Source organism: Lissotriton vulgaris, chromosome 7 (genome assembly GCF_964263255.1).
Source record: "Lissotriton vulgaris chromosome 7, aLisVul1.2, whole genome shotgun sequence".
Classification (NCBI taxonomy): Eukaryota; Metazoa; Chordata; class Amphibia; order Caudata; family Salamandridae; genus Lissotriton; species Lissotriton vulgaris.
In genome coordinates, this window is record NC_141695.1 from 1,485,506,246 (window position 1) to 1,485,532,366 (window position 26,121).

General features: G+C 41.8%; 1 protein-coding gene across 4 annotated transcripts in view; it reads right to left on the reverse strand.

The window, feature by feature from the left end:
* The window catches only part of ITCH (itchy E3 ubiquitin protein ligase), a 1,274,207-nt gene that overhangs the window by 377,280 nt on the left and 870,806 nt on the right, over positions 1–26,121 (reverse strand). For all 4 annotated transcript variants that reach the window (XM_086932290.1, XM_086932292.1, XM_086932291.1 and 1 more), the window contains 2 exons: positions 16,086–16,174; positions 12,635–12,794 (listed from right to left, as the gene is read on the reverse strand). In XM_086932290.1, the coding sequence (XP_086788416.1) occupies positions 12,635–12,794; positions 16,086–16,174 (249 nt within the window). The remainder of the gene's footprint in view (positions 1–12,634; positions 12,795–16,085; positions 16,175–26,121) is intronic.

Below are 26,121 nucleotides of genomic sequence, written 5' to 3' on the forward strand. Positions count from 1 at the left end.
CAAATGGTTCGCTGAATCACACAACTATGTGAAACAGTGATCACTGGTGTATAAAACCAGTGCTAAAAAAAGGTACAACCCTTACACTACAGGTCGTTCGTAGAGCGGGGAGAATGGTAGGGCATTAAGGAATCTGCATCTAGACTACGTCTCTACCAGATAATGCTTTACCGAAGGTAAGTAACTTGCTCATATGATGGAGACATCTAACCACAGATTCCTTGACATTTGAATTAAATACCATAGCTATACCCACCTCGAAAAGGGTCTGCAAACTAATCCTACAAAAGTTCTCAGTGAGAACCAGCCGGTCAAAGCTTAACAAAAGACCAGACGTGCATAGGATTTCGATGAACAGGTGCACTGGACTCCTTACAAAAAGGGTCTCAAAGACCAGAGACAATGTAAGTAAAAACAACCTTACAGGCACAGAACAACCATGTCCCAAGGGTAGCAAAAATATACTGTGTCAAAAGACCACAGTCAACAGCATGACAACAGTACAAGACTCCCAAAAGGCGTAGTGAGCCTATGGGCTGTGGCAACAGCCACAGGCAATGAGATGAAGAACCACCCTACATACACGGAAAGAAAAACCATGCCCCAAGGGCAGCGGCATAACTCTGTGTCAGAAGACACCAGATAACAGTGGGACAGTTGTACATGACCTCAACCAGGTGAAATGAGCCTATGGACAAGAAAAGCCAGGGGCAATAATGAATGCCATGTAAACTTCAATTCCTACCACAGTAAGTAGGTTTTTTAAGGCACCTGTCCCAAGGAATCCAGAATAGAGAGATTTGAGAACACTTCCACAATGACATCCAGATGAATAAACCTATTCATCATAAAGTCAGAAAGAACAAACCAAGTTCAAGGACTGATGCAAATCAAAATGTATCCCGGAGGAAAGCATCATTAGATAAAGTGGCCACTACAAGAGTCTACAACGCATAGCACCCGTAGAGACAGAAAGATAGCAATTATACAGATATGAATCTGCCACAAATAATGCTCAAATAAGGCCTAAAAAGATATTGTCCATACTTTACGTACATATATAGATACCCATAATATATATATTTATATGTGTGTGTGTGAATATATATACATTTCTTAAGCTCCAGACCTGAGGGGTTAAGAGAGCATACCCGTATGGCTATTGATATGATCAGTTTATGACTGGAGAACAATTTCTTTATGTTTGGAAAACAGTACTTTCAGAAAATCAGAGTCGCGATGGGGGCCTGCTTCTCTCCCAGTTATGCCTGTTTGCATATGGGCTACTGGGAGGAGCAGGTCCTCTCGCTCAAGTTTGCAAACACCATGTCTACTAAAATAGTCAAGTGGTTAAGGTACATAGATGACCTGTTTGTAATTTGGGATGGCTCTGCACAAGAGGCGGCAGATTTTATTGACTAATTAAATGACAATGGGTTGAACCTACAGTTTACCAGCCAGATAAGTGACACATCTATATGCTTCTTGGATGTAGAGGTTTTTGTGAGAGACGGTAGGCTGGAAACCAAGCTGTACAGGAAATCAATAGCTGGTAATAGTGTTCTCCATTCAGGTAGCCATCATCCTGCTCATCTTATAAGGAGCATACCTTACGGTGAAATGCTACGCATAAGACGGATCTGTAGCACGGAAGTAGACTGTAAAGCAGCTCAATTACAATGCAGTAACAGATTCAGACAGAGGGGTTACAACAGCGAGGTTATAAAGAGAGCCATGAACCGAGCCAATGCACACGATAGGACATCCCTTCTATCGATAACACCTATGGACTCAGTCATCCCACAGCCAGTAACAGGGAATACTAAGAAGGCAGATACCCGCAAAACTGAAAGCGAAACTCGATTGATTTTCACTTTTAGCAACCAACATCGTACCATAAGAAATATTGTCAAGCGCAACTGGTCACTGATTACGAGTGATCCAGTGTTAGGCAGAGAGATCGTTGGGGCACCTAAGATAGCCTACAAACGCGCAAGAACACTAGGCAATTGCCTGGTATCAAGCAGCCCAGAGATGAGGACTAAGGACGTGTGGCTAGACACAAGTAAAGGATTCCTGCGTTGCTCATCTTGCAAAGCTTGCAAGAATGGAGTAAGCAGAACAGAGTATTCTACGCCATTTAACAGCATACCTACCACCATCAAGTACAAACTGACGTGCCGCACCGAGTACGCACTGTACGTGCTGGAGTGTCCCTGTTGCCTCCGTTATGTAGGTAGCACGAGGCCACAGGTGTATAAACGTATACTCCAGCACCTTAGGGCCATTACCAACGGTGACTCTGCGTACCCGGTGGCCAGACACTTTGTTGAGGCACATGACAAAAAAGTGTCAGATTTGGGGTACTTTGTTATAGACACGGTACCACCCCAGAGAAGAGGAGGAGACCGGGATCTGTTACTGCGTAGATTAGAAACATGACACATCATTCTACTCGATACTAAGAATCCCAATGAGCTGATTGCGGGGGAAGATTGCCACACTTACCTATGAAACATAATATGCAAACAAGTGGGTGTATATATACTAACATGGTAGCTGCCTCATTCACAATGTTTAACCAAATCACATTCACATATGTAGTCACACAGGGTTGCACGTAACTGTTTTTAACCATTATTTATTTGCCGAATTTGCACACATGTCCGTTGGATGTATATTGTAATGTTTACAGCCCATTGGGGTACAACTACAGTAACTCAGGGTCAGTTATGAACTGCGATGAGAGTAAGCAACACTAGATGGCTCACACCATCTAGAGTACAATATAGGAAAAGCTATGAAAGAAGGTTATCATTTCTCAGTGCGATTATATATTTATATTTTGATACAAATTTGTATATTTAACCAAATTTTTACATTTAACAGATATTTATTTGAAGTATTTGTATAATATGTAGATTGTAATATTTGCACAGTGTTTTTTCCGATATCTGCTACTTTAGGTGTATATAGATGAATTTAGTCTAATAGATGTATGTATTTATAGTTATATTCATATTTATATTCATGTATTTATTTGTACCGAATGTATATCATAATCTGGTTTGCTAAACATCTCACCGCAGTTCCTGAGATCCTTTCAACCATTAATGGTTAACTAAAGACAATAGAATGTAACTGCATTTAGGCAGTTAGGCAATAATAACAGTATGTTTTCTATTTTCATTGTCATTTGGCAAGTAATTATTGGTTGTGAGCACTTTAAATTGAGCACGTCCGCACCAAGACGGTGTCATGTGATCAAGGTGCTTCGGGCACCGAAACGCGTCGTGGTGGAGTGGGGATGAGCTAATATATACACATATACGTATATACATATACGTGTATATATATATATATATACACATACGTATATATATATATATACACATACGTATACATACACACACACACACACACTCGGACAAAGGAGGTAATGTGGTACTTTGGCCCTTCCACATGTATAATGAAGCAAAGTCCCAATTAAGGGACATTAGATGGTACCGAAGGTGCCACAAAGTAACCTCCTAGAGCTGAAAAATAAATATCAAAGATCTTGCAAGATGGAGGGGTTTGGGTATGAGATCTCAGGGTGAATATTTGTTTTTAAAACTAGACAACCCTGTGACACCAATTATGTACCTTACTCCTAAGGTACATTAAAATAAAGAGGTTTCACCTGGCAGGCCCATAATCACTGCCATAAAAAGCTTACTCGAACCAACCTCAAGATACCTGGACCATTTTTTTGCAGGAGTTTGTCAGAGAACTACCAGCGTATAAACAATATACAAGGGATTTTTTTAGGAAAATTGAGAATTTGGTGTGGAAGGAGTCCTTTCTCCTAATCACGCTTGACATGTCATCGTTGTACACGAGTATAGTACACGATGATGGGCTGCAAGCCATGAGACACTACCTCAATACACGACCCATTACACTGTATCAACATTCAGGGATCCTGGTAGAGATGGGTAGACTCTGTTTGGAGAATAATTTCTTCATGTTTAGTAGTGAAACATTCAAACAGATGCGAGGGACGGCCAAGGCCACCTGCTTCGCCCCCAGCTATGCAAATTTGCATATGGGCTGGTGGGAGGAGCAGGTGCTCAGAGTCAAACATGCTATGGAATTGAAAGAGAATGTAATTGTATGGAGGAGATTCATTGATGATCTCTTTCTAGTCTAAGAAGGGACGAAGGAATCAGCTGAACATTTTCTTTTGGAACTGAACAACTCACTAAACCTAAGATTCACAGACACGATCAGCAGGTCACAAGTCTCCTTCCTGGACTTAGAAGTGTATGTAAAAGACAACACGCTACACACTCTTACCTTTAGGAAGCCTACGGCTGGCAATTCCATCCTGCACGCCCAAAGATTTCACCCCCAGTAATTGAAAAATAGCATTCCCTAGGCTGAGCACCTAAGAATGAAAAGTAATTTTAGTGAGGTGTCAGCCTTGACGCAAGCCCAGAATAGCCCTACCAAGAGATTTACCCAGAGAGGCAATAACACCCAAGTATTTGATCAGGCATTAAACAAAGTGAATGGGAATGAGAGGGATGTGCTGCTCTGACAAAATGAATCAAACATAGCCGACAACAGGAAAACCAATAAGGAGATAAGGATGATAGCTCGATACAGTGCCTACCATACCAGGGTGAGAGAATGTTTGAGTAGGCACTGATATCTAGTAAAAAGAGACTCTATTTTGAGTACTGTGATTCCACGCAGACCATTAATCACCTTCAAGAAAGCGAGGTCAATGAGGCAGGAACTGGTGAACAGCAGTCCAGAAATTGGAAGTACAGAGGGATGGTTGAAAGCAAGCCCTGGCTTCCATAAACGCTTAAAATCTAAGGCCTGTAAGATAGCTCGTAATGAAAGGCAAGTAACATCGCCTCTAATTAAGAGCCCATGGAAGATTAGAAACATTTTAAACTGTAAAAGTGAATTTGTGGTATACATTTTGCAATGCACATGCCCCAAAATGTATGTGGGCAGCACCATTCAAATGGTGCATGTACGGATATTACAGCACTTAGGAGCAGTCAAAAACAACGACAAAACCTATCCTGTTGCCAGGCATATCAACGTAGTGCATAAGGGAAATGTGAAGGATCTCAAATATTTTGCAATGACCAAGTAGCAATAATGAGAAGGGGAATCAATTGTGAGTTAAAATTTCGACAACTAGAATCTAGATATATACTGTTGTTTAATACCAAAATCCCGTCAGGTTTGAATTCAGAAGAGGATCTACATGTTCATTTAAGGATCTAAAGGTATCCACTTTCAGAGTTTTTAATATTAGTAGTGAAGTACAGGTCAGATGAAAACACAATGACTTTGTGAACACATATATTTTGGGAATCAATGTAGAACATAAGAGGAATTCAAGTGCAATTGTGTAAAGGATGTCTATATATTTTATATATATATATATATTTTTAATAAGTTTTGAGTGCAATTACAGGGATGACATAGGAAAAGGGAGGATTGGAGTAAAAGCAGTGTGCATCAGTAGATGTCATCAGATACTTTAGGTATATGTAAGAACCTGGTAACATGTACATTATCTGAAATTGGATGTGCGAGCAATTGGGTAAACGACTCATAGGATTGGAGATTGTGCAGTGAAGACCTGAATACCCATATAATATATTGGATTTATGGCACTTGTATTAGTACACCCAAGAAGACCATTTTGGAAGGAGATAATTATCCCTGGGTCATAGATAGAGGTGAAGAAGAAACTGTAAGCACTAGCACTTCATAAAGGTTATTCACCTAAATCATTAGGCTTGAGCAACTTTGCTTATGTAGGTAGATAACCTGGTAATTACGTGTTGCACTTGCCCTTTAAGAAATTTATGCTGCACTCGCACTTTACAGAGCCGAGAGAGATGATGACCCGAGCTGGATAATGAACCCGTAGTTTAAGGTTGTGAAAGCGCTTGCACTTTATAAAAGTTGTTCAATCCTTGCACATTATCAGATGTGAGACATTCGATTATTTGAGCTGGTCCACAACCGAATAACTTATTGTTGAACTTGCACTTTATTTTGCTAGTAATGCGTGATTACTGAGCAAAAGTTCCAAACCTGGGGTGTTAGGCTGGGACACAGCCGGGAGACGTGTAATATTTTCACCTACAAAAACAAAAAAATTTATCTTTGGGAAATGCACTATAGAGTGATCTAAAATTCAAATAAGTCCCTATAATAATGAAGGTTTCAATGACAAATCCAATGCAGAAAACTATATTGTACATGTTTTATTTATATCTATTTAATTAATTCATATATTTATTTAATTATTTAAATCTTTATTTCTAGATTTAAATTTTGGAATGTTGTTGAGATTTTCTAATTCTTGAGGATGAACAATTAAGCACTTTCACATTATATGCCCAGGGCGGCAAAGACATAAGTACCAATTGTGAATTGCCAGGATCCATCAGAATGCCCACCACCTTCCGCACTCCAGCAGTAGTGGGGGAACTATTCAGGGTGACATCCTTACATCCTACCTAGAAAGACTCCCTGTCGGGTGGGGGCTCCTTGCAGGTTCTCAACACATGCCTCTCACCCTCGGCTCGTCCCCTCTTTTACTTCCCCTGTTCCCTGAGGAAGAAAAGTGGACTTATATTTCTTTAATTCTCTGCTCCGGTATGTGGTGATATTTTCCTTATCTTTGTTTCCCAGGCCTCCAGAGCTCAACTCAGCAAGCCTCCGTGACTCAGCAAGCCTCCGTGACTCAGCAACCTCCATGACTTAGCAGTCTACATGACTCATCAGCCTGGCAAAACATATTTAACTCTCACACAGGCTCTTCAGTGCTTCGCACTGAGTTTCCTGTTGAAGACCCTGCGGCGCGTTGGCTCTTCTCCGCAGGTGCTGGTCGGACGAGTCCCGTTCCATCCTTGCTGCTGCTACTCGCAGGTAAGTCTAAATCCTTTTTGGGTTACATGAAACTCTTGTGCTCAGTGGAATTCCATTGTTTTGACTCCCGGCTCATTTCTGGTTATCAGGGAGATCTTGGGTAACTGCGCACGAAACTCTTCACAGTCAGAGACTTCCCGACTTCGTTTCCTAAATCACAGTTCCCTCTTGTTCCCGTTCAGCGTACTTTACGCTACTTGCCTGGATTTTGGTCATTTCCTCTTCATATCATTTATAGCACTTGGACCCCGTTTACCACTTCTTTCAGGGTATCTTGTAGGGTGGCGACCATGTCCGGCACGTTCTTCATGGCAGTTTCATTGGTCACCACTCTTTCTTTAAGTTTGCGGTGTTCTTCTTTCAATACGATGAGATCCGTCCCAATGGCGTCCATTTTCGCCTCCCACGAGGAGGTAATGGCCTGCAAGATGTTGACCAGGGTGGGGTCTCTGTGTGGTCTCTCCCCACGTCCTCCAAATGCACTTTCGTCGTCAGTGTGCTGCTCCTGTTTGTCCATCCACAGCACCTCATACCCCTTTTTCCTGGACACCCGTCCCATCAGGCAATTCGTTGGCGAGAGTAGTGAACTGCTTGAGTAATTTCCGCCATTCCCAAATTCCCAGGGTCAGTGTTATGTGGACACACACCAGTGATTGCAATGTCGTCAGGCCTCCAGTCCTCGTGAGCCTTTTCAGTCGGTTTCCCCCATTTAATGGTCGACAAAGACATACCCAGTGTATGGGGCAGGCACTGCCAATCTGTAGGGGCTCTTGGTAGGCACCTCAAGGGTCTCAGGAGTATGGGGGTAAACCAGTCTGGAGCATGGATCAGCCCCAAACAGAGGTCTAACAAACTGGCAGCAAAGTAGAGTTAGCACTAATGCCCCCCGTCAGCAGGGTCCGGGCCCAGTGTCTCACATTTGCTTAGGAGGTGCGTGCTATGACCAGCCCAGTCAGCGTAGTACTCACGTGCTTCTAGGGGATATACACCACACGCCCATCACCGGGTAGGCCTTCCCTACAGTGCCTCCAGGTTCAGTAGAACAGTGTCGTGATCCGCTACTCATCTCAGTCGGGGCACCATTTTCCCTCTAAGTTCCAAAATTCAGGCTCTGCTGGCGACGGGTTGCGGGCCATGTAATGGCTACTAAATGGCCATGTGGTATTTCTTATTGCAGACCTGTATATATAGGTCCTCTGGGCACTGCTCAACAGGACAGCGCAGGGTGTTCCTGAGCGCAGGGCCACAGTGCTGCAGTCCGCCGTCTGCCCCACCTGGTCTCACTGCGTTTCCTCTGAGGGTTTAGGATAGTCTGGTCGAGCCCCTAGCCCCGCGTGAGCTCCTCTCTCTGGCAGGCCGCAGATTTCCTGTACGCCCGGTCCCCGGTAATCCCAACTATTGGGTCCCCCTAGTCCACTCCGATTCCTCAGCTATATAGTAGCTTCCTAGAGTATAGGCCATTATGTGTAGCATGTTAGGGCAATTGGAATTATATCCTTTGCAGGGGAATCATCTCTGCAGTGAACATCCCCACCTCAGCACAGCCAGGGTCTCCCGCTCTGCCATCTTGAAGTCAGGCATCAACTTCCAAGCGGCAACTCACTGCCCCTCAGCCTCATCGCTTGGTGGTCCCTCAGGTGAGTTCCAGGCTTCACGCGGCCTCCGATCTGTGGTTCATGAGTCTGGAGTGTTCACCGCTGGTCACAGCTGCCGTTTTGTCTCGTGTCACACCGGGTGAAAGCAGGCAGGGAAAACCTGCCGGTCACCCGCAGTAGTCTAACGTTGCACGTCGGCGGTGGCACCGGGGTCGTTCCGCCGCCCCCTAGGACTCAGGACTCTCCTACCGCGCTCAAAGCCAGCCCGCTCTTCCTCTCTAATTCAGAGCCTCCATTTTGGGGTCAGGATGCAGCGCCAGGTCGCGGCTCTCCTCTCTCCCCGTAATCCGCTCTCACGCCAGATCTGCCACCAGCCTCTGTCCCAGGGGCAGGCTCAGGACCTCCGCCGCTCCTCAGGTGCGGTCCGCAATACCCAGGGCGTTGTAGTTCGCGGCGATCACTCTGCTAGTTCACGGACGCCATCTTAGGTCGCCGCGGCCAGTGCACAGTCGGGACAAAGAATCGTTCCTTGTTGCGCAATCCAGTCACCTACGCCGTCAAGGAAGCTCCCACCAGTGCACCAGATGTTCCCATTCAGGATGGGCATTTAGGGGCCCCTTTAATATAGCAGGATCAATTACAACGGAGGGAGGCAACAGAGGAGCTCCGAGGTTTGCTTCCTTCTACATCAGCATCAGGCCACGCCCCCCACAAGTACGATAGTCATGCATGTCTTGCAATTCTTGTACTAATATCACAGGAAGGTGGACCATGGCTCACCAACAAGCTCTATGTATTTCCTTTTTGCTTGTGGAGCATGAAATTCCTGTTGATAGTAACTTTCATAGTCGTCCTCATCATCGTCCTGATACTTGATGTGAAGCTGAGAGGGACTGTGAGCAGGACCAAACATTTCATCATCATCAGATTCCTCCAAAAATATTGTAAGTGGGAAAGGTGAAACCACTGAAAGATTCTGGTAAAAATGACTAGTCGGCGGTGTCGTCGACTGGTATAAAGACCGTAGTTGCGACTTCGAAGGTCATTTTTGGCCAGGCGTAGGATACAGCGTCATCGGCTTCGTCGACGGCGTCTGTGTGGTTGAAGAGGACAAGTTAGGAGAAGAGGATAAAATCGCCGTATTATCGTCGATGATGCAGAAACGGTAGTAGTCGACGCGGTCGTAGATGAAGAAGAGGTGGTCGTCGGCAGAACAAACATCATTGACAAGGATTTCGATGTCGACAAGGAATTTGTCGTCGTCATCCGTGAAGTCATCATCGACAAGGAAGTTGTCAGCGGAGATGGTACCTTGGTCGTTGCAGGAAAAGTTGACGGGGCAGCTGAATCGGTCTTCGACGAAGCAGTTTTCGAAGATGAGATCTTCTACGACAATGCAGGAGATACATGTTCCAATGGTGGTTTTTGTATTGACGGGACACAGAAAATAGTGTTGTCGACGATATAGGCTTTTTAGAGATTGTCATCTTCATGGATGGTTCTGAAGAGGTTTTTTCATACTTAGATGTCAGATGGCTTTTCTCCTCAGTAGGAAATTAATACTTCCCTTTTTGTGAGGTACCTGCAGCTTCCCGACGAGACTTTTTTGAAGTTTTTTTTTTTTATTTAGAACCCTCAGAAGATTTATGGGATCTCTCTCTCCTTTTAGATGTTTCCTGAGAGGCCTCTGATGTAAAGCTCTTCTCCTCCTCAGAGACGACATCAGACTTATTTTTCAGTCTCTGAAGCAAAATGAACAACCTACCCTCTCTATCTTTAAGGGTTTTGGTTGAGAATGTTCTACGAATCTTGGAGTCCTTTACTTTATGCAGAGGGTAGAGACAGCAGATACAGTTCTTATGGGGGTCCTCAGAATGCAGTCTCTTCTTACATCATGTTCCACACGACCTGAAGAGACCTTTCCGTGAAGAATCCGACATTTTAAGAAGATATCTGGTAAATTGAAGAAACTGAGCAGAGCTCAGGCAGGCTTCCCGTCACACGACGTGCGGTAGAAAATCTGAGAAACCTAGCCTCTCTTGGGAGTGTTCTACAGGGTGCTGTCACCTGATTGGTTGCTACTTAAGGTTGATTCTTTTTTACAAAAGAAAGTATTAAGGCTATTACAGTGACTGTTCATTGGATTGCAGCCTATAGTAATATTAACTATTGCTTTTATAAGTATACTGTGTGACTCCCATTACGACAGGATGATTCAAGCATGTGAATCTATGAAAGATCCAATATTGGGAAAAGTGCTGACACTGGTTTACCTTCTCAGCAGAGACCAAACATTTAATGGAAACAGAGTCCAAGTTCCCTGTTACAATGAACAGGTATGAAAGACTACTGTGTATACACACAGAACCTTTCATATCCACATCCGTCCCTGGCATGTAACTAACCATATTCCAACTGAAACAAACCTTCAGAAATATACTTTGTTTTAACACAACAGATTGGCTACTGGCCTGTCCTCCTAAACAATTAATCACACAGTTGTAAATGGTTGCCTCCCCCTTCTTTTCCATTCCGATTAAAATCCTGCATGCGCTCACAAACACACACCTGCATTCCTTCAACACGGATCAGCACTCTTCAGTGGCAGTTTTTTTTTTCTCCTGCAGATGTATTAGTTTTCCAGATTTACTTTTTAAAAAAACTTATACTGTAGTCAAGCATCACCAGATTCATGGTCATACAGAAACAAGGCTTCAAAACAATCCCAAAAATTACTTCTTGCACACCACTGCAGAAGATTTTGTGAGGCTCAGAAGGACAGGAAGTTGAACCATTAGAGACTCCTTTGGATTAATGCATTTGTGTTCTTGTGTGTACAGTTATAAAGTGGCTTGGAAGAAATTGAAAATAATCTATGCATCAACGCAGAAGGAGGTAATTGTTTTGCTTGTGAAAAACAAGGTCAACTTTGAATTAATCTAAACCACTGGCATGTAGACCCAACACCTTTCCACTGGATTGTTTTTTTTCTCGGTCATTACAGAATAAGAGTAATAATCCTGTGCAAAGCAGTCTTCGCAACACACCAAAATGGCCAGATCCGTCAACCTGCTACGCTGCATATATGGGAACACAAGCAAACCCAGATATGTTTCAGTCTTACTTAGTTTCTTAGCAAGGAGGTCTGCTTATATAAGTAAGGTGACAGTGAGCAAAGAAATAACAGATTGGAATGCTACACTAAGTAAAGGTACCCTAGTGGTTCTGATTAATGCAAGTATACCACCCATCACATTCTTTGTTTCTCAATGAGTCACTATAAGTGACAGAAGCTTGTGTTCCTATTGTGGGTGAAACATATTCTAGAAGTTGGGGTTGGGCCAAGAGGGATTTACATGGTTTCTCCCCCCTTTAATGGCAAAGAGATCAAAACTAAAACGGAAGAAGCAGTGCTATAGAAATGAGTGGTTTTGATTAAATTAAGGATTCCCACCCATCAAATGTACTGTTCTTCAAGGACAGCTGGAATACCAGAGAAATCTGCAAGGGAAGATATACATGCTCATCTGAAACTGGTTTGTTATTATGAGACACGGTCAGTTTTTTAGTTTTTTTACTCGCTTAGTTTTGAAAAAGACCATTCTTATTTACCAAAACGTTCCTTTTCTGAATATTTTATATACTTTGAAACCATATAAATCATTTAACGCAGAATATCTTTTAAGGGTATTTTAATAAAAATACCTGCAGTGGCTAACACAGTGACAACCCTCTCCATTTGCCCATGTGCCAGCCACCCGCCACATCAATAGCACCCAACCCATGACTTTTATATGGTGCAACATTTATACCCGTATATTTTAAAGCTTAGGATCATTTACATTTTGGATAAACTTACCCCATAGATTATGACAGTTACATTTTTGGATATATGATAAGATTAAATAATTCAACTGTGTATCAAATTAACAAACATTTAACAACCAGAACGCTTATTCAGAAAGAGAATCACTAAAGACAGACGGGACAAACATTTGGAAAAATTAGGAGCCTGCTAACGCTAACCACAAAACGCTTGGCAAAAGATTTGAGAGGAACAGGTGTTTAGATAAACTATTGAAACTCACCATCGCTATAAACCGGCCAATGAAGCGGAAATATTTAAGGTGGTCAGGGTTGATGTAAGACGCAGGGTTGATCTGTAGGCAATAGTTGTCCTTTCCTGCATATTCAAACAGGCAGTACATTGGGTTCAGCACTTCATGTGACAAAAGAAAGAACCATTCTCTGAAATCAAAAGAAAAAAGGATGACAGGATTAGCAATGAAAGCAGGTGATGGCTAGTCTCAATGTGAAAATGATACCCAAGCTCATCTCATGAAGGAGTAGGTAGCCTACAGGGAAAGATGCAATTGAGGATGTGAAAAATTCACCATTGCTAATCTAACAGTTCAACGTTGTTCTGAGTTGCATGCAAAACTGTATGTGAAAATAATAAAGTTGGCATGTTTTAAATGTGGCTAACACCAAATCAAGTTAGTATCCTAATGTCCAATTAAGTATTACTGGCACACATCTTAATGTTACTGATTCTGTCAAACTGGGAAAAATAAGGGGTGACGGGGGCCGGCAGGACATCTGAAACGGTTACCTGTGCACACAATTAGCTGTGCACACATTTCCCTGCAGCAGATGCACTGAACACTTTTATTGGCTTCAGGATTTCTAACTGAGTACGTACAGTTTTTAGGTCGGGCCAAGCCAGCGCATGCGCTGCTCTGCGGCATGCTGTATTGGAGTATGGAATTAAAGCCCCACCCACCATCTGCCCATATTTGTCATTGGCTTGTGTTATTGCTCTTCATAAATGCGGGCTTCTGATTAGTTAATAGGCTTGTTAGTCCCTCCTTAGTACCAGTTTGTCTTCATTTATAACCTCCCATGGGGACTCGCCCTTTTACTTCGGTTGTTACACGGAATGTCTTTTTTTGTCTAAACAGTGAAGGCAATGGCTAGGTTTGACAGGCGCACTCTACCACACTGGTCTTATGGGAAGTATAAAGTATTGTTCATTCACAATCCATGTATCTTCTGATGCTTCAGGAGGAGAAGGAGCCATCCATTCCTTCTCAGTTGGACAGGGTCCAAAATGTACAAAAAAACGATGTCTCCAAACATACAGAAATCCAAAGCGGAGGTTGTGGTTTCAGTTGTCTTTCATTCAATCATATTAAATACGCCCCTTTGCCAACTCGTGTTTCGTCTATTGCTGTTCCAATCTTAGCAGACTTTGTCCGGGCTTTGTATTCAGTATATTTATGAGAAACGTACAATTGACCAGTTCAAGATTTTCAATAGAGTTCTTATCTTATCTGTAACGTTCTATATTTGTGTCGGGTCCGCAGGCCTTGAATACTCAGCCGACCCGACACGAATAGAGAACGTAACAGATAAGATTTCAAGAAATCACCACCACATTATTGACTAGCAAAAGAAAATAAAGGCTTTAAGAATACGTATGAATACTATAGGGAAAGTCTTGAATTGGACGTTGGTCATAAACAGACCAAATACAAAGCCCTGATGAAGTCTGCTGTGATTGGAACAGCAATAGATGAAACACGTGCTGGAGAAGGGGGATGCTTAATATGATTTACTAAAGACAACTGAAACCACGACCTCAGCTGTGGATTTCTGTGTGCTTGGAGACATCGTTTTTGTCTTTTTTAGTCTGTAAGCACTATTTTCTTTAATGAGTTTCTCCTACTGCAGGCACATGCTTTTCTGCAACATTCAGGGCGCCATGCGCACTTTAACTTCCGGGACAATGACAGCCACTTCTTTGTCTTGCATTTACAAGAGTTTGAGCTATTGGCATTGACAATGCCTTTCATTTATTTGTTAATTAGCAAAACTGATAAATAAAAGGCATTGTCATTTACAATGTCAATAGCTTAACTCTTGCAAATAAGAAACCTATTGCATTGCATTGGGAGAAGATGTGTGCTCGTGGCTACGTTGTCGAATTTAGGCTTGGAGTTCAAAGCCTGGCCTAAACACTTAAAGAAAATAATGTGATAATGTGCAAATCACCTAACCTTTCTTTGCTTAAAAAAACGAATCGCATTTGTAAATATGTGAAATGTAACTCAAAGATGTAAATCCCCAATTGATGCACAGTAAACCATCTCTCAACATAACACCCGCCTCACCCCACACAGACACACAATAACGTACTGTGCTCTGCAGCTCTCTCCTGTTGGTTCGCTCTATATACAAACACAACATACACATCTGTGGCGTGTGGGGACTTTGGTTTGGATATACTTTTCCTTCTGCAGTAAATGAGGAACAACCAGCCTCCTTTAATTATTCAGCAGAATAATGTTTTGCTTTCATAACCATTTACTATACAATCATCACTGTTTCTGTACTCTTGACTTCACCTTAAACGATGGCTGCAATCAGTATCAACAAGAAGCGTTAAGCTGTGTTTTAAAGTTATTTCATGCTAAATCACGTGGAAAATAATGTGGAATAAGGTGAGTGAAAACGCACTTATAAGTGAATAGTGTACTCAAGGCAAAGTGCTTAGCACATAAAAAACCCAGAGTAATGCAGATGAGCACTACAATGTATTAATACCATCTCCTGATCTGTTAAAAACGTGTTATTAGAGCTCAGAAAAGGAATGCACACCATGTTGGCCCTCCAGTTAGTTGCACAGACCAGCACAATGTTCCCTTGTCTGTCACTTCAACCACACAACCCGAACATTGGAAATCAATATAACATATAATCACAACAAGAAATTATTTTTCCACAATGAAATAGACACACAAATGTTTTGCAACTACCCCAAGACAAACTTTTTTCCAAACTGAAATACGGACATACACAAAGATCAAAAGGGTTTTGAACAAACAGGTTTTTATCTTTTCACAATTCTCCCAATTTATATTTTCATTTCTGTGTTTTCTACAGCCGCAACATTTCAGATTCTGGATAAAACTGAGAGCCATGCAATACAAAAAACTACTCTTTACAATTAAGTGGTTACACATAGGCGGGAAAGGGTAGTACATTATGGATATTAACTTGGTCATAATCTTTAATCACTACAATTTCAGGAGTGATTGTGCCAGTGTTCTGGACAGAAATGGGGTTGAGGTTAAAAATTAGGGTTTGGAGAGAAATTTCTGGTAGGTGGTGGGATGTTCTTATTATCGACTATGTGGTCTAACCTTGTCCATTAACGTATCAAGAATAAAGTCAGCTTTCTCACTAATCATTGGTCTACTCTGGGCTAAATGGCATTCTAATCTCTTGGCCTCATTGCTTACGTCCCCTGCATAGGTGGCTATAAATGCTAACTCTGACGCGTACCTTTTAATAATTAATGTGGAGGTATGCAGACTATAAACTCGTTTTGTGAAGGTTAATGATTTGCAAACAGTAATGAAGAAGTAAACAGTGCAAATCATAACCGAGTTCACCAAGAACCTCTCTTCGCCACATTAAGACAATGGGAAATAAAAATAGCAAATATTTTAAAATAAGACAAGTCCTTCAATTTACCTTGCCACACCACCATAATCTAAACCTTCTTCGCCTGGGAAAATAACCCATAGTCGTCGTCTTAGATCCTGAGGGCTAAAACTCATTATCTAAAAGAAAGAAAATTAACAATTTGTCAAAACTTGATAACATTTTTATTGTTATCTTTGGTTAAATAGTAGTACAGTTGTTAAATCCAATAATAATACATGTAAATAGTCAAAATTCAAGAAAACGTTCCTTTAGCTCAAAAATCTATTCTTCTTATGAGTACATTTCTCTTCAAAGATCATTATCATTTGAACGGTTCACCAAGAATATATATCTCCACAAACTGTTGCAAGAGCACAGGCACATACCTTATCTTTTCAGTTAAAAAACTCCCACTTAAGAGGAATATGACTTGAGCTAAGAAGGATGAAGATGGGTGTACTAAAATAGCTTCCGATACACTTTGGGAAGAAACAGGCAATGGCGATAAAAGTTAACTTAACCTTCTCACAGCTGTTCGAATTTTCAAAAGCGAAGTAGTGCCAAATTAGGGTTTGAGAAATAAAAATAGTAAATATGTTTATTATGTTCGATTAATAAAATTATTACATAGGATAAAGAATACAACCAAACTGTCAAGCTTGGCATTACACAAGAAAGCATAATGTTTAAAGATACCTTCAAAAACATACCCTAATGTACTCACAGAACTCCTTTAAATCTTTTACGAAAGCGGTCTCCTGATTGCGTTGAGTTTAATTACACAATTCCCTTACTATATAGATGACCATTGCTAACATCCAGCCAACCTAACACCCTCGTGATGCACCGAATTTGTGGGACATTGCTCGAAATAGAACATTTCGGGTCCAACAATTAAGAAACTATCTTAAAAATACTCCATATAAATAATTCTTTAAAACATTCCCTTGTTACATATAGATTGCATATTTTCATTGGTCAAACACCCTCACTAACGCCCATAATAACAAACATTAGATTCTACATTCCTCAAAATAATGGGGACTCCTTAGAGTCCATAATTTCTTGAGTGACCCGGGGGCCTAGTTTAGGCTTCTTTGACACCAATTTACAAGAAGCTACAGTCGGCATTTCCCTTGTAAATTAAGGCAATCTCATGCATCAAAAGTGATAGAGGGCTCCAAATGGAGCATGTTAATTATACTGTACAGTGATCTGTGCTTAATTGTCCTGCACAATCTGTATCAATTAATGAAGCCGAAAAAGAGTCACTCTAGTGCTTACCACTAGGTCCAATTATATTGGAAAGGGCGGTTACTGTTGAATGTTTCTATTTTGATTACGTGTTGTTATTCTGTTCTCCTGCCACTGCTTTCATACATTTCAAGAAAAACCCCGAGAGGTGGCATGATAACATTGGGCAGCTTCCTTATAGGGTCTTCAATTTAGAACTCGGAACATCAGGACAACCCAGTAAATCCCCAGAGGCTTTAATCTGTCACAAGAGCATATTCCGTGGGTCAATATTTCTTCCGACTTGTCACATGGCCTGCATTGTTTAATGGTTTCTCCTTTCATACTTCCAAACCAATAACATCTCAAGGCAATCAGGCCGAATCCACATCTTATGAGGATGTATTCAACCAGCTTTTGGTGGGAAAGGCTCAGATAATTAACCTGCCCATGGTGTATAAATCCACCGCCCGATTGCCATAGGGTTTGGTTTTAAGTCTCAAATGACAAAGATTTTGCATTCATTACACATTAGCAGTTTTGTTCTTGCTTTGCTGGATAGGGGTACCTTAGTAGGATCCTCCGTCTTCAACAGTTTCATGGACTCAATTATAAAGTTCCCCCACACTGAGTTTGGCCCCTGTATTTTCTTTCAGAGGAGTGGTTTCACTTTGTGTTAGTTAATTGTAATTTTAAACAATACGATACAAATATCACATGTAACACCAAATCCATTTGAGTCAGATTGAGCTCCAGCCTGATTTGAGCACGGCTTCTGCAATCTGGAAGTGCAAATAAGCAGTGATAACAAATAAACTGATGCTTGTCCAACCAGCTAAATAGTTGGTCTTTCAACATAATTTCTCCATAAGAGATAGCAGGTAACACTTTACATCAACAAAAAGACAATTAAGCTCTAGTATTTTCACTAGCCAAGTTCTTTTTTAGGTGGCTCAATGTGCTCATCAGGGGCCCGATTCACAAAAGTAATCTGAGACAAAATCCTAACTTAACGACTTTCGGTGTTCACAGAGGGCATTTAGGAGTAGTAAAGTTAGGGTTCCTAACTTCACCACTCCTAAACTGATAAAAATCATACCTTTACGACTTTCGGTATTCACAAAATGCATTTAGGAGTAGTCACGTGAGGAATCCTAACTTTGCTACTCTTAAATGCGTTCTGTGAATACCGAAAGTCATAAAGTTAGAATTTTTCTCAGTTTAGGAGTAGTAAATGCCTTTTGTGAATAGCGAAAGACGTAAAGTTAGGATTTTGTCTCAGGTTACATTTGTGAATCAGGCCCCAGATATTTAACCCTTATCTTCGTTGCTGCTTCTTCTGCTCCTTTGCCTCCCCTTTCATTTATGTACAGACCTAGTTATTTAAAGGGGTTTACACTTTCTAGGTTAGCTCCATCAACGTGCCAGACGCCCGGTTTAATCAACTTCCTTCCAAAGTTCATTGTTTTTTGTTATACTAAGGTTGAAATTAATGGCGTTTTCAGTGCAATAACTAGCAAGGGCGATAAGAAACCTCTGGAGGGTCATTTGAGTGCGATCTAACAGGGCCATATCATCCGCATATTGATGGATATGAACGTTTTGGCCAGCCAGCCTCGGGGGCAGATCATGGGGATATCCAAGGAGCTCTACAAGTCTATCATGTACAGATTAAAGAGCAGTGGGGCTAAAATACAGCCTTTTTTCAGGCCTTTGTGGTTATCCTGCCTGAGGTTGTCCAGTTTGTGGTCGTCTTAATCTTCACCCATGTGTCACTATAGAACAATTCAATTGCTTTCATTAAGAGTGGGCAGAATGCCCATATTCTTAACTTTGTCAATAGCCTGCCTCTTACATTATCAAACGCATTTGTAAAGTCTATGAAAACTGTGTAAAGAGGCAGTGACATACGGTGCATGGCTTAATCTATAAGGCAACACAGACTGAGTATATTGTCCTTAATGTGAAGCCGGACTGAAACTATGAGATGGTTTTTCTGTAGGTCATGCTGCCAACTCCTCATTAAAATGTCTGGCATAGCATTTTCCTTTCACATCCAAAAGTGCTCTCAATCCGCAATGTCCTGGCAAATGGCGTCTTCCTTTATAGGTCTCGCCTAAGCAGCGCCTGGGGGCTGTCTCTTCGAGACATGCTGTATCTACAATATGGGCTTCAAGCACTGCTCATTGTTTTCATTGGTTTCACTTACTGCCTTTGATAAATGTCTGCTTTTGTTTGGTGAATATGCTTAGTAGTCCCTACTTTTGGTACTTCCCATAATGACTGCCTCAGTTACATATGCACTTACCCTTGGTGTTATGTATGTTACTCCATGTGCACTATTTTTTTGTTTGGATTGCCTCTCCTTTTATTTTTGGATTAAAGTTATTCTGTGCTTTGTGATTACACCACGGTTATGTGGTGGCATTTGTTAAGCTTTGGTGTCAGTCGCTGGTCCCAGCTGCTCGAGTCTTTGATAAGTGTTAGTTCACTTATCTCCCCATGCTGTCCTTGACCTTCCACCCGTCCCCTTGCCCCTTGTTTTTTTTGTTGACACAAGTATTCTCGTGCTGCACTGCATCTGCCTACCGTCCTGTTTGGAATCGCACATAGGCAACAATAAATAGCAGGCTTTTGCTATTATTTTATTGAATTTTTAAAACTCGAGATGTGTCTGCATTTGATTTTTGGAAGGCACGGAGAGTTGACACCGAGACTCGAACCACGTTCCTCAGTTCCAAAGTCTGCAGCTCTGCATGTTATGCCAGATCATCTCTCCAAAACAATAAGCTTTTTTAGGGGGTTTTGTCTCCGTTTTCCTTAGTCATACCCTCCCACCATGCACCTACCCTTAACTCCTTCCTCTCTTTTACTTCCCTGGATGCCCCCATGAGCGCATGGGAATGGCGTTCCCTTCATTACACTCAAGTGTGCTGTTGGGAGGTGGACGCAGACGATCATGGGGAGGGCACTTTATTCCATTTCAAGTCCCTAAAGTGAGGAGAGCGCTGCCCTAAATACAGAGAGTATCATTAACGTAGGAACTTCATAAATACGGCTTCATGTACAAGCATTCCAAAGACTATAGCACATCTAATAATGTTGATAAGGCATCACAACAGCAACAGGACAAGCATATACACATAAAACTTGCAGAGCTTCATATCCGGAGTCTCTCTTCCAGGGCTCCTCCCTGCCAGCTCTCACAAAATCCACACACCGCCCATAGCATCCCTTATCGGGCCATAAATCTTCTCAGGCTGCTGGTTTGCTTCACTCTCACGTCCTAGCCCAACCATTGCAGATCCGTCTGCAAAAATAACTTCTAATATGTCTCCCGATTTTCTCTTTTTTATCAAGCACAACATCGTTGTTGGTGCCCAGCGGTCAGCAGTTTGTCTGTGGCATCTCCCCCAACACCACCCGCCAGTTGCTGCTTTTTTACAGTTTCATTGTCAGTTGTCCTTTTTTGTTCTTCTTTTCGCTCCCGTTGTCCGTGTGCTACCAATGATTGCTTTTTAGGTCTTGCCTGAGCCAGCGCATGCGCTGCTCTGGTGAGACATTTAGAAGCTGCTTTTAAAAGTGCTACTTTGCCGGCCACCAGCTTGCTGTTACGCGCACAAGCTCGCGCTACGTTCCCAGCTGCCATCTGGCTTTCTACAGCACGTGAATGCCCTTCCCTACCCCCTCCCTCCTCATCCGCTTCAGCGCGCGCTTGTTCTCCTTTGATCCCTAGCTTTCCCTTTCTCAGTCTCACCCTCTCCCTGCCTTTTACGACTGCGGCTGCATCACTGTGCCCGTCCCCACTCCCCCCTCCTCCCACTCCCTCCTCGTCAGCTTCAGCGCACGCTTGTTTAAATTAAGTACTCCAGTAATGTTAGCCCTGTACATGTTTATTGTAACTTTATAGAAGGTTTAAGTCGTCAGCGAATACGTCCTTCAATAAGGATAAAACACCTACCACCGTCCTCCAATGACGTTTTGCCTGACTCTGATATGTCCGCCTATAAGACTCCTGCCTGAAGTACACACTACCACATTGAGATTTTTATTGGTATTTGTGGCGTTTACGTACTTGCGTCCACACAAGCAAGACCGGAACAAGAGTGGCGGGGTCTTTGCTTTAGTGAGGCGTCAGCGTACTACGCCTGATAGAAAAGGAAGTGTCTCGACAACTACGTGTCAATTCCAAGCAGAGCCCGAAATCTGCGCAGTACAGGTCGCTGTCTGGGGCCAAGTCGCCAATACCTAAGGTGAGTGCACCTCGGCTTCACCCTCTTTACCCGCGGGTGTTTGGCTTCATACACTCAACTTTACCGTTGTCTTTACTTTAGTAGTATGAAACTATCTCAATTTTCTACCAGAGTTCAGGTGTCTTTGCTCGTTTCAGTAAACTCTGTCAAGCAGCCCATGTATGTTGGTGTGGTCTGGAGTTGAACTTTACAGTTGGTGTACCAAATTTGATAATACAACGGTTTCTGCCTACGTTCAAAATTCTATTTTGGCTGGAGGCCCATCATCTGACTTAAATCATAGTGTCACACTGAGTACATTTAGAAACTAAAAGTGAACGTTATGTTGTAAATGTAACCTGCAAACACATTTTATCCCTAGTATACCTGCCTCCCTTCGCATGTTCTTTCTTATATACCCTAACAAGGAGAACTTCCTAATAAACCCTGGCCTCTTATCTATACGGGCTTCCAACATCAACACAAACGTTTGTTGAATGGATGTGTGCTGACTTGTCAGTGCCGGAATACCTGCTGTAAGAACGAGCATGAAAAATTCCATAGCCGGTCTAAGAATGAGGAAAAAACGTTGACTGACCAGTGTGCATAGGAGTTGGGATTACCAGATTTTCCGAACGATAAACCCGAACGGGCACAGAATGGAAACAAGCAAATGTATAGCCAATAGGTCTCGCCTTTGGGACCTTGTAAGTGTTTAGCCATGCAACAGTTGATATTGTTGCATCCAAGGATATTGTGCTGCTTTACCAAATACTTATAAGGTCCCAAAAGCAAGACCTATTGGCTATGCCAATGCTCATTTTAAAAGTCTCTACTTGTTTTGTTAACTTTTGGCCAATCACTGTTCAAGAGAGCATTTCGGCAGTGTGGCCCCTGCTGTTCCCTCCCTTCTCTCTTGTCTTGGCCCTCCCTGTCTATTGCAGCTGCAACCGCGCCTCTCTCATGTTGTATATCCTTAAACCTTCACAAGATCAAATGATGAGAAGGGTTATTTGAATACCAGCACACCATCAAGCAATTATTCTTGCTTCCACTGGGTCATAGACGATTGAGTCGTCAGTGCTGTTTTATTACCAAGAAAGAAAGTGGCAGTAATTTAAAAGAAACCACGTCCTCATTTCCATGTAGGTTATTCTTGCGGTGCCCGATGCAAACAAAGGAAATACTGGACGTGGATGAACCATCTGCTACATAACAAATAACCAGCACTGCTTACTGAGCATTCGAAGTACACATATACTTGTAACTCCACAATGACTGCTATGTGGAGCACTCCTCTTGTGGTGGACTCCAGCACATGTGCCAGGACGTCAGGGAATAGAAATAAAAAGATGACCACATCTGCATTAAACTCGTTTTCGAGTTTAAGAAGTCTTTTGATAAATGGGAAAAAAATCAGAAACATGTTAAGGAAATGGAATGGCGTGTGATGACAAAAATGATATTTCGTTTGCACACAATACCACTTAGCTACAGTCTTTAATTTTGGCTATTAGTGATATTCCTTGTCAATCTCCACAGGCACAAGCCTTTCTGTGGCAGCCTTCTTGCAATAGCTTCTCTACTCTGGTAGGTGGGACCATCTGCCTCTTTCTTTCTGTGGTAACTCTTCCAATTCCTTATCTACTCTGGTAGGTGGCACCTTTTGCCTCTGTCGCTACTCCACCCTGCCCATAAACATAATGACAAGGAGCCCCATAAAGGCTCTACTTATGTGTCCAGGCATCAGTTTTTCAATTGTTTTAATACCCAAAAACAAAGACCTAAAGCAAAGCTCCTACCTATTTTTTTTCCCCGAACACCAACAATTCAAAGCTATCCACAAAGTTCCATGTCACACAACTCAAATCCAGACATTTCCAATCCACACTACATAAATTCAACACCAAACCACATACATCAACTCAAAAAAATTACACTGCACACCACATACATCCAATCTAGAACACAAAATTCCACATCACGCCACAAAATTCAACAGCATACCACATACCCCACATAATGAACCTCCACTACATACCACTCCAGAACACAAAATAGCATCCCACATAATTACACTCTATAACACACAATCCCACTGCACATAATTCCAGGACACTCAATACCACATACTTACAATCCACATAATACCACAGCACACCATGCCACATAATTCCACTACACATATCCACTTCACAACACACAATTCCATGCCACGTAATTCCCAAAACTAACTAATCCAATCCAACCCACATAATTCCAATACACACCACATACATACACTCCATAACACATAGGTAAAAGACATTGCCATTTCCAATGCCAATAGCTCTAACTCCAACAAATGCAAGATCCATTGCATTTCCAGTGCGTGTTTGTGTTGGGTCTAGAACTGGTATGGATGCAATACACAACAAGTGCATAAAAAAAAAGACCGCTATCAGGTGACCCCATAGACAAATGAATAGCGAGCACTCGCGTAGATGAGTATTGGTGGGACCATGTGACAACAGGAGCCAATCAGGAAGACCGTTACAGAAGTTAAATAGAAGGGACATAGACGAGTGCCGGTGGACATTTTTGAACCAGACACTTGGAGGAGCGAGGATTTATTGCCACATTCAAGATACAGCACTTTATGCTATTCATTAGAGTGGGAGCTTCTGGATTAGAGAACATGGGATAAGCATAAACCCTGGGCAGTTTTTAATATTGTAACGTCCTTGGTTTTTCTTGAAAAAAACAGCTGCAAGCCAGAGATAAGCAACATCAAGCAACGCAGCGGAGTGGAACTAATATTCGAAGCCCACTAAATTTAACATGTGGGAGACAATTTAAAGGTAAGGCGTGACACGCCATCAAGCAGGGTGGGGGCTTACGCATTACAATGCCATACTTCGTGTAACCGGAGACAGTTTCAAATATTCCTGATGTCTTTGTTTTTTTTAAGCAGCTCACAGATGAAGATAAATCATTAACTTAAGAAGTCGAGCGGTACCAACGGCCACAACCCTCTAATTTTATACACGTGGGATGCGAGCGGAACATATCATAAGGTAAAACACAGTGAGTTAGAGAGGAAAATAGCATGTCTATCATGATTTGAAGTATGTAGAAGAATCATCCAATGATAGGGTGCTATACATATATTTTCCCTAGACCTAGAGGTTGGCTCTATTTGCCTCATTTTCGGTCCCAGTGAAGGTGAAATATCAAGCAGTGAGAACCATTTATGTAATGAGCTCAGAAATACAAGGGTACACCTTAGGAATAACTAAGGAGGGGATGACTGTTTACACTATTCAGGGGGGCGGTATAGACTTATGTGAATTGATTTGGAGGATCACAAATGACCATTTTCACTAAATGTATACAATGTCTGACTATGTTATAGAAATGGTTGAGATTGGAAAAGATGTTTGTGAATTAGGAAAATTAGGATGTTGTATTGTTTTGATAAACTGAATATGTAAAAATGCGGTCATTGATTACATATATTTGTTTTACTTGGGGGGGGAAAAAGAAAAGTATTGACAATCACAGAGACAGAAACATTGTGTCTTGATAAAGATGGTGTGATGTAATTTGGAAGCCATTGAAACGCGTCGACGCTGTTGAAAGCACAATTTAAGAACTGACACAAACTAGTTGAATACTGATTGGATCAATATATTAACTGTGGTGTCCCTGAGTCTAATTGAATGTGCATTTGTATTTGACAAGGGTTGGGTCATACATTTGTTTGTCTCTATTATGCTGGTCATAATTGCAAACTGTCCATTAATTTCCCCGTGATTTATATGTATTGCATGTTTTTGAACTTAGGAAGAATTCATTTTATTGTGTTACAATTATATAGCTTTACGTGATTTTATTTTTTGTATAATGGAATGTGAACACATTTTTTTTTAATAAAGTGTAATGACAACATATTGGATATAAGATTCAATATTTTAATGCATTGTTGACTATTGCATCTGAACAATTGGGTCAAGGGAATTTTTCTTGTTTTGAGCTACAGTAGCTCACAAGCTACTGGTTGGAGACCCCTGATTTAGGGTATGCTGGTGCCTCAACCCGACTAGGATTATGGTTACTCTTTGACCTGGGCTCATACCACAGGCAACAAGGAACCCAGTTTCTGCCAATAAAAGGCTGTCTTTAATATGAGGTATTTTAGTGCTTTGTGGATCTGGCGCAAAGGGTAGTTTCATCAGGCTTCAGTGGTGTGGAAGGTAATAAAATATCTACTTGTCCAAGGGCAGGTTGCTTCATAAATCTACTTGTCCAGTAACAAAATCTACTTTTTGTGCCATGTAATGAGACAACAGATTATGGCAGCGATCTCATTATATAAGAGCTCTGATATAGCCTCTCTGATTATTTCAGAGCTCAGACCATAGTAGGGTTTGAATACTAGCAATTCTCTCATGTTACCATATTTCCGCAGATCTACATACTAGGGCGGAAGGTAGTGGAAAGCAATCGTTGCAGGGATGGAATGAAGTTTTGAGTTTGTGCAAACCTACTGAAAAGATTGGAAATTTACTCCTGACAATGGCAGACGTAAAACTTCTTCCAGGGTTGGGGAAAAAAGAGGTTGGAGGAAAAGTGAACTT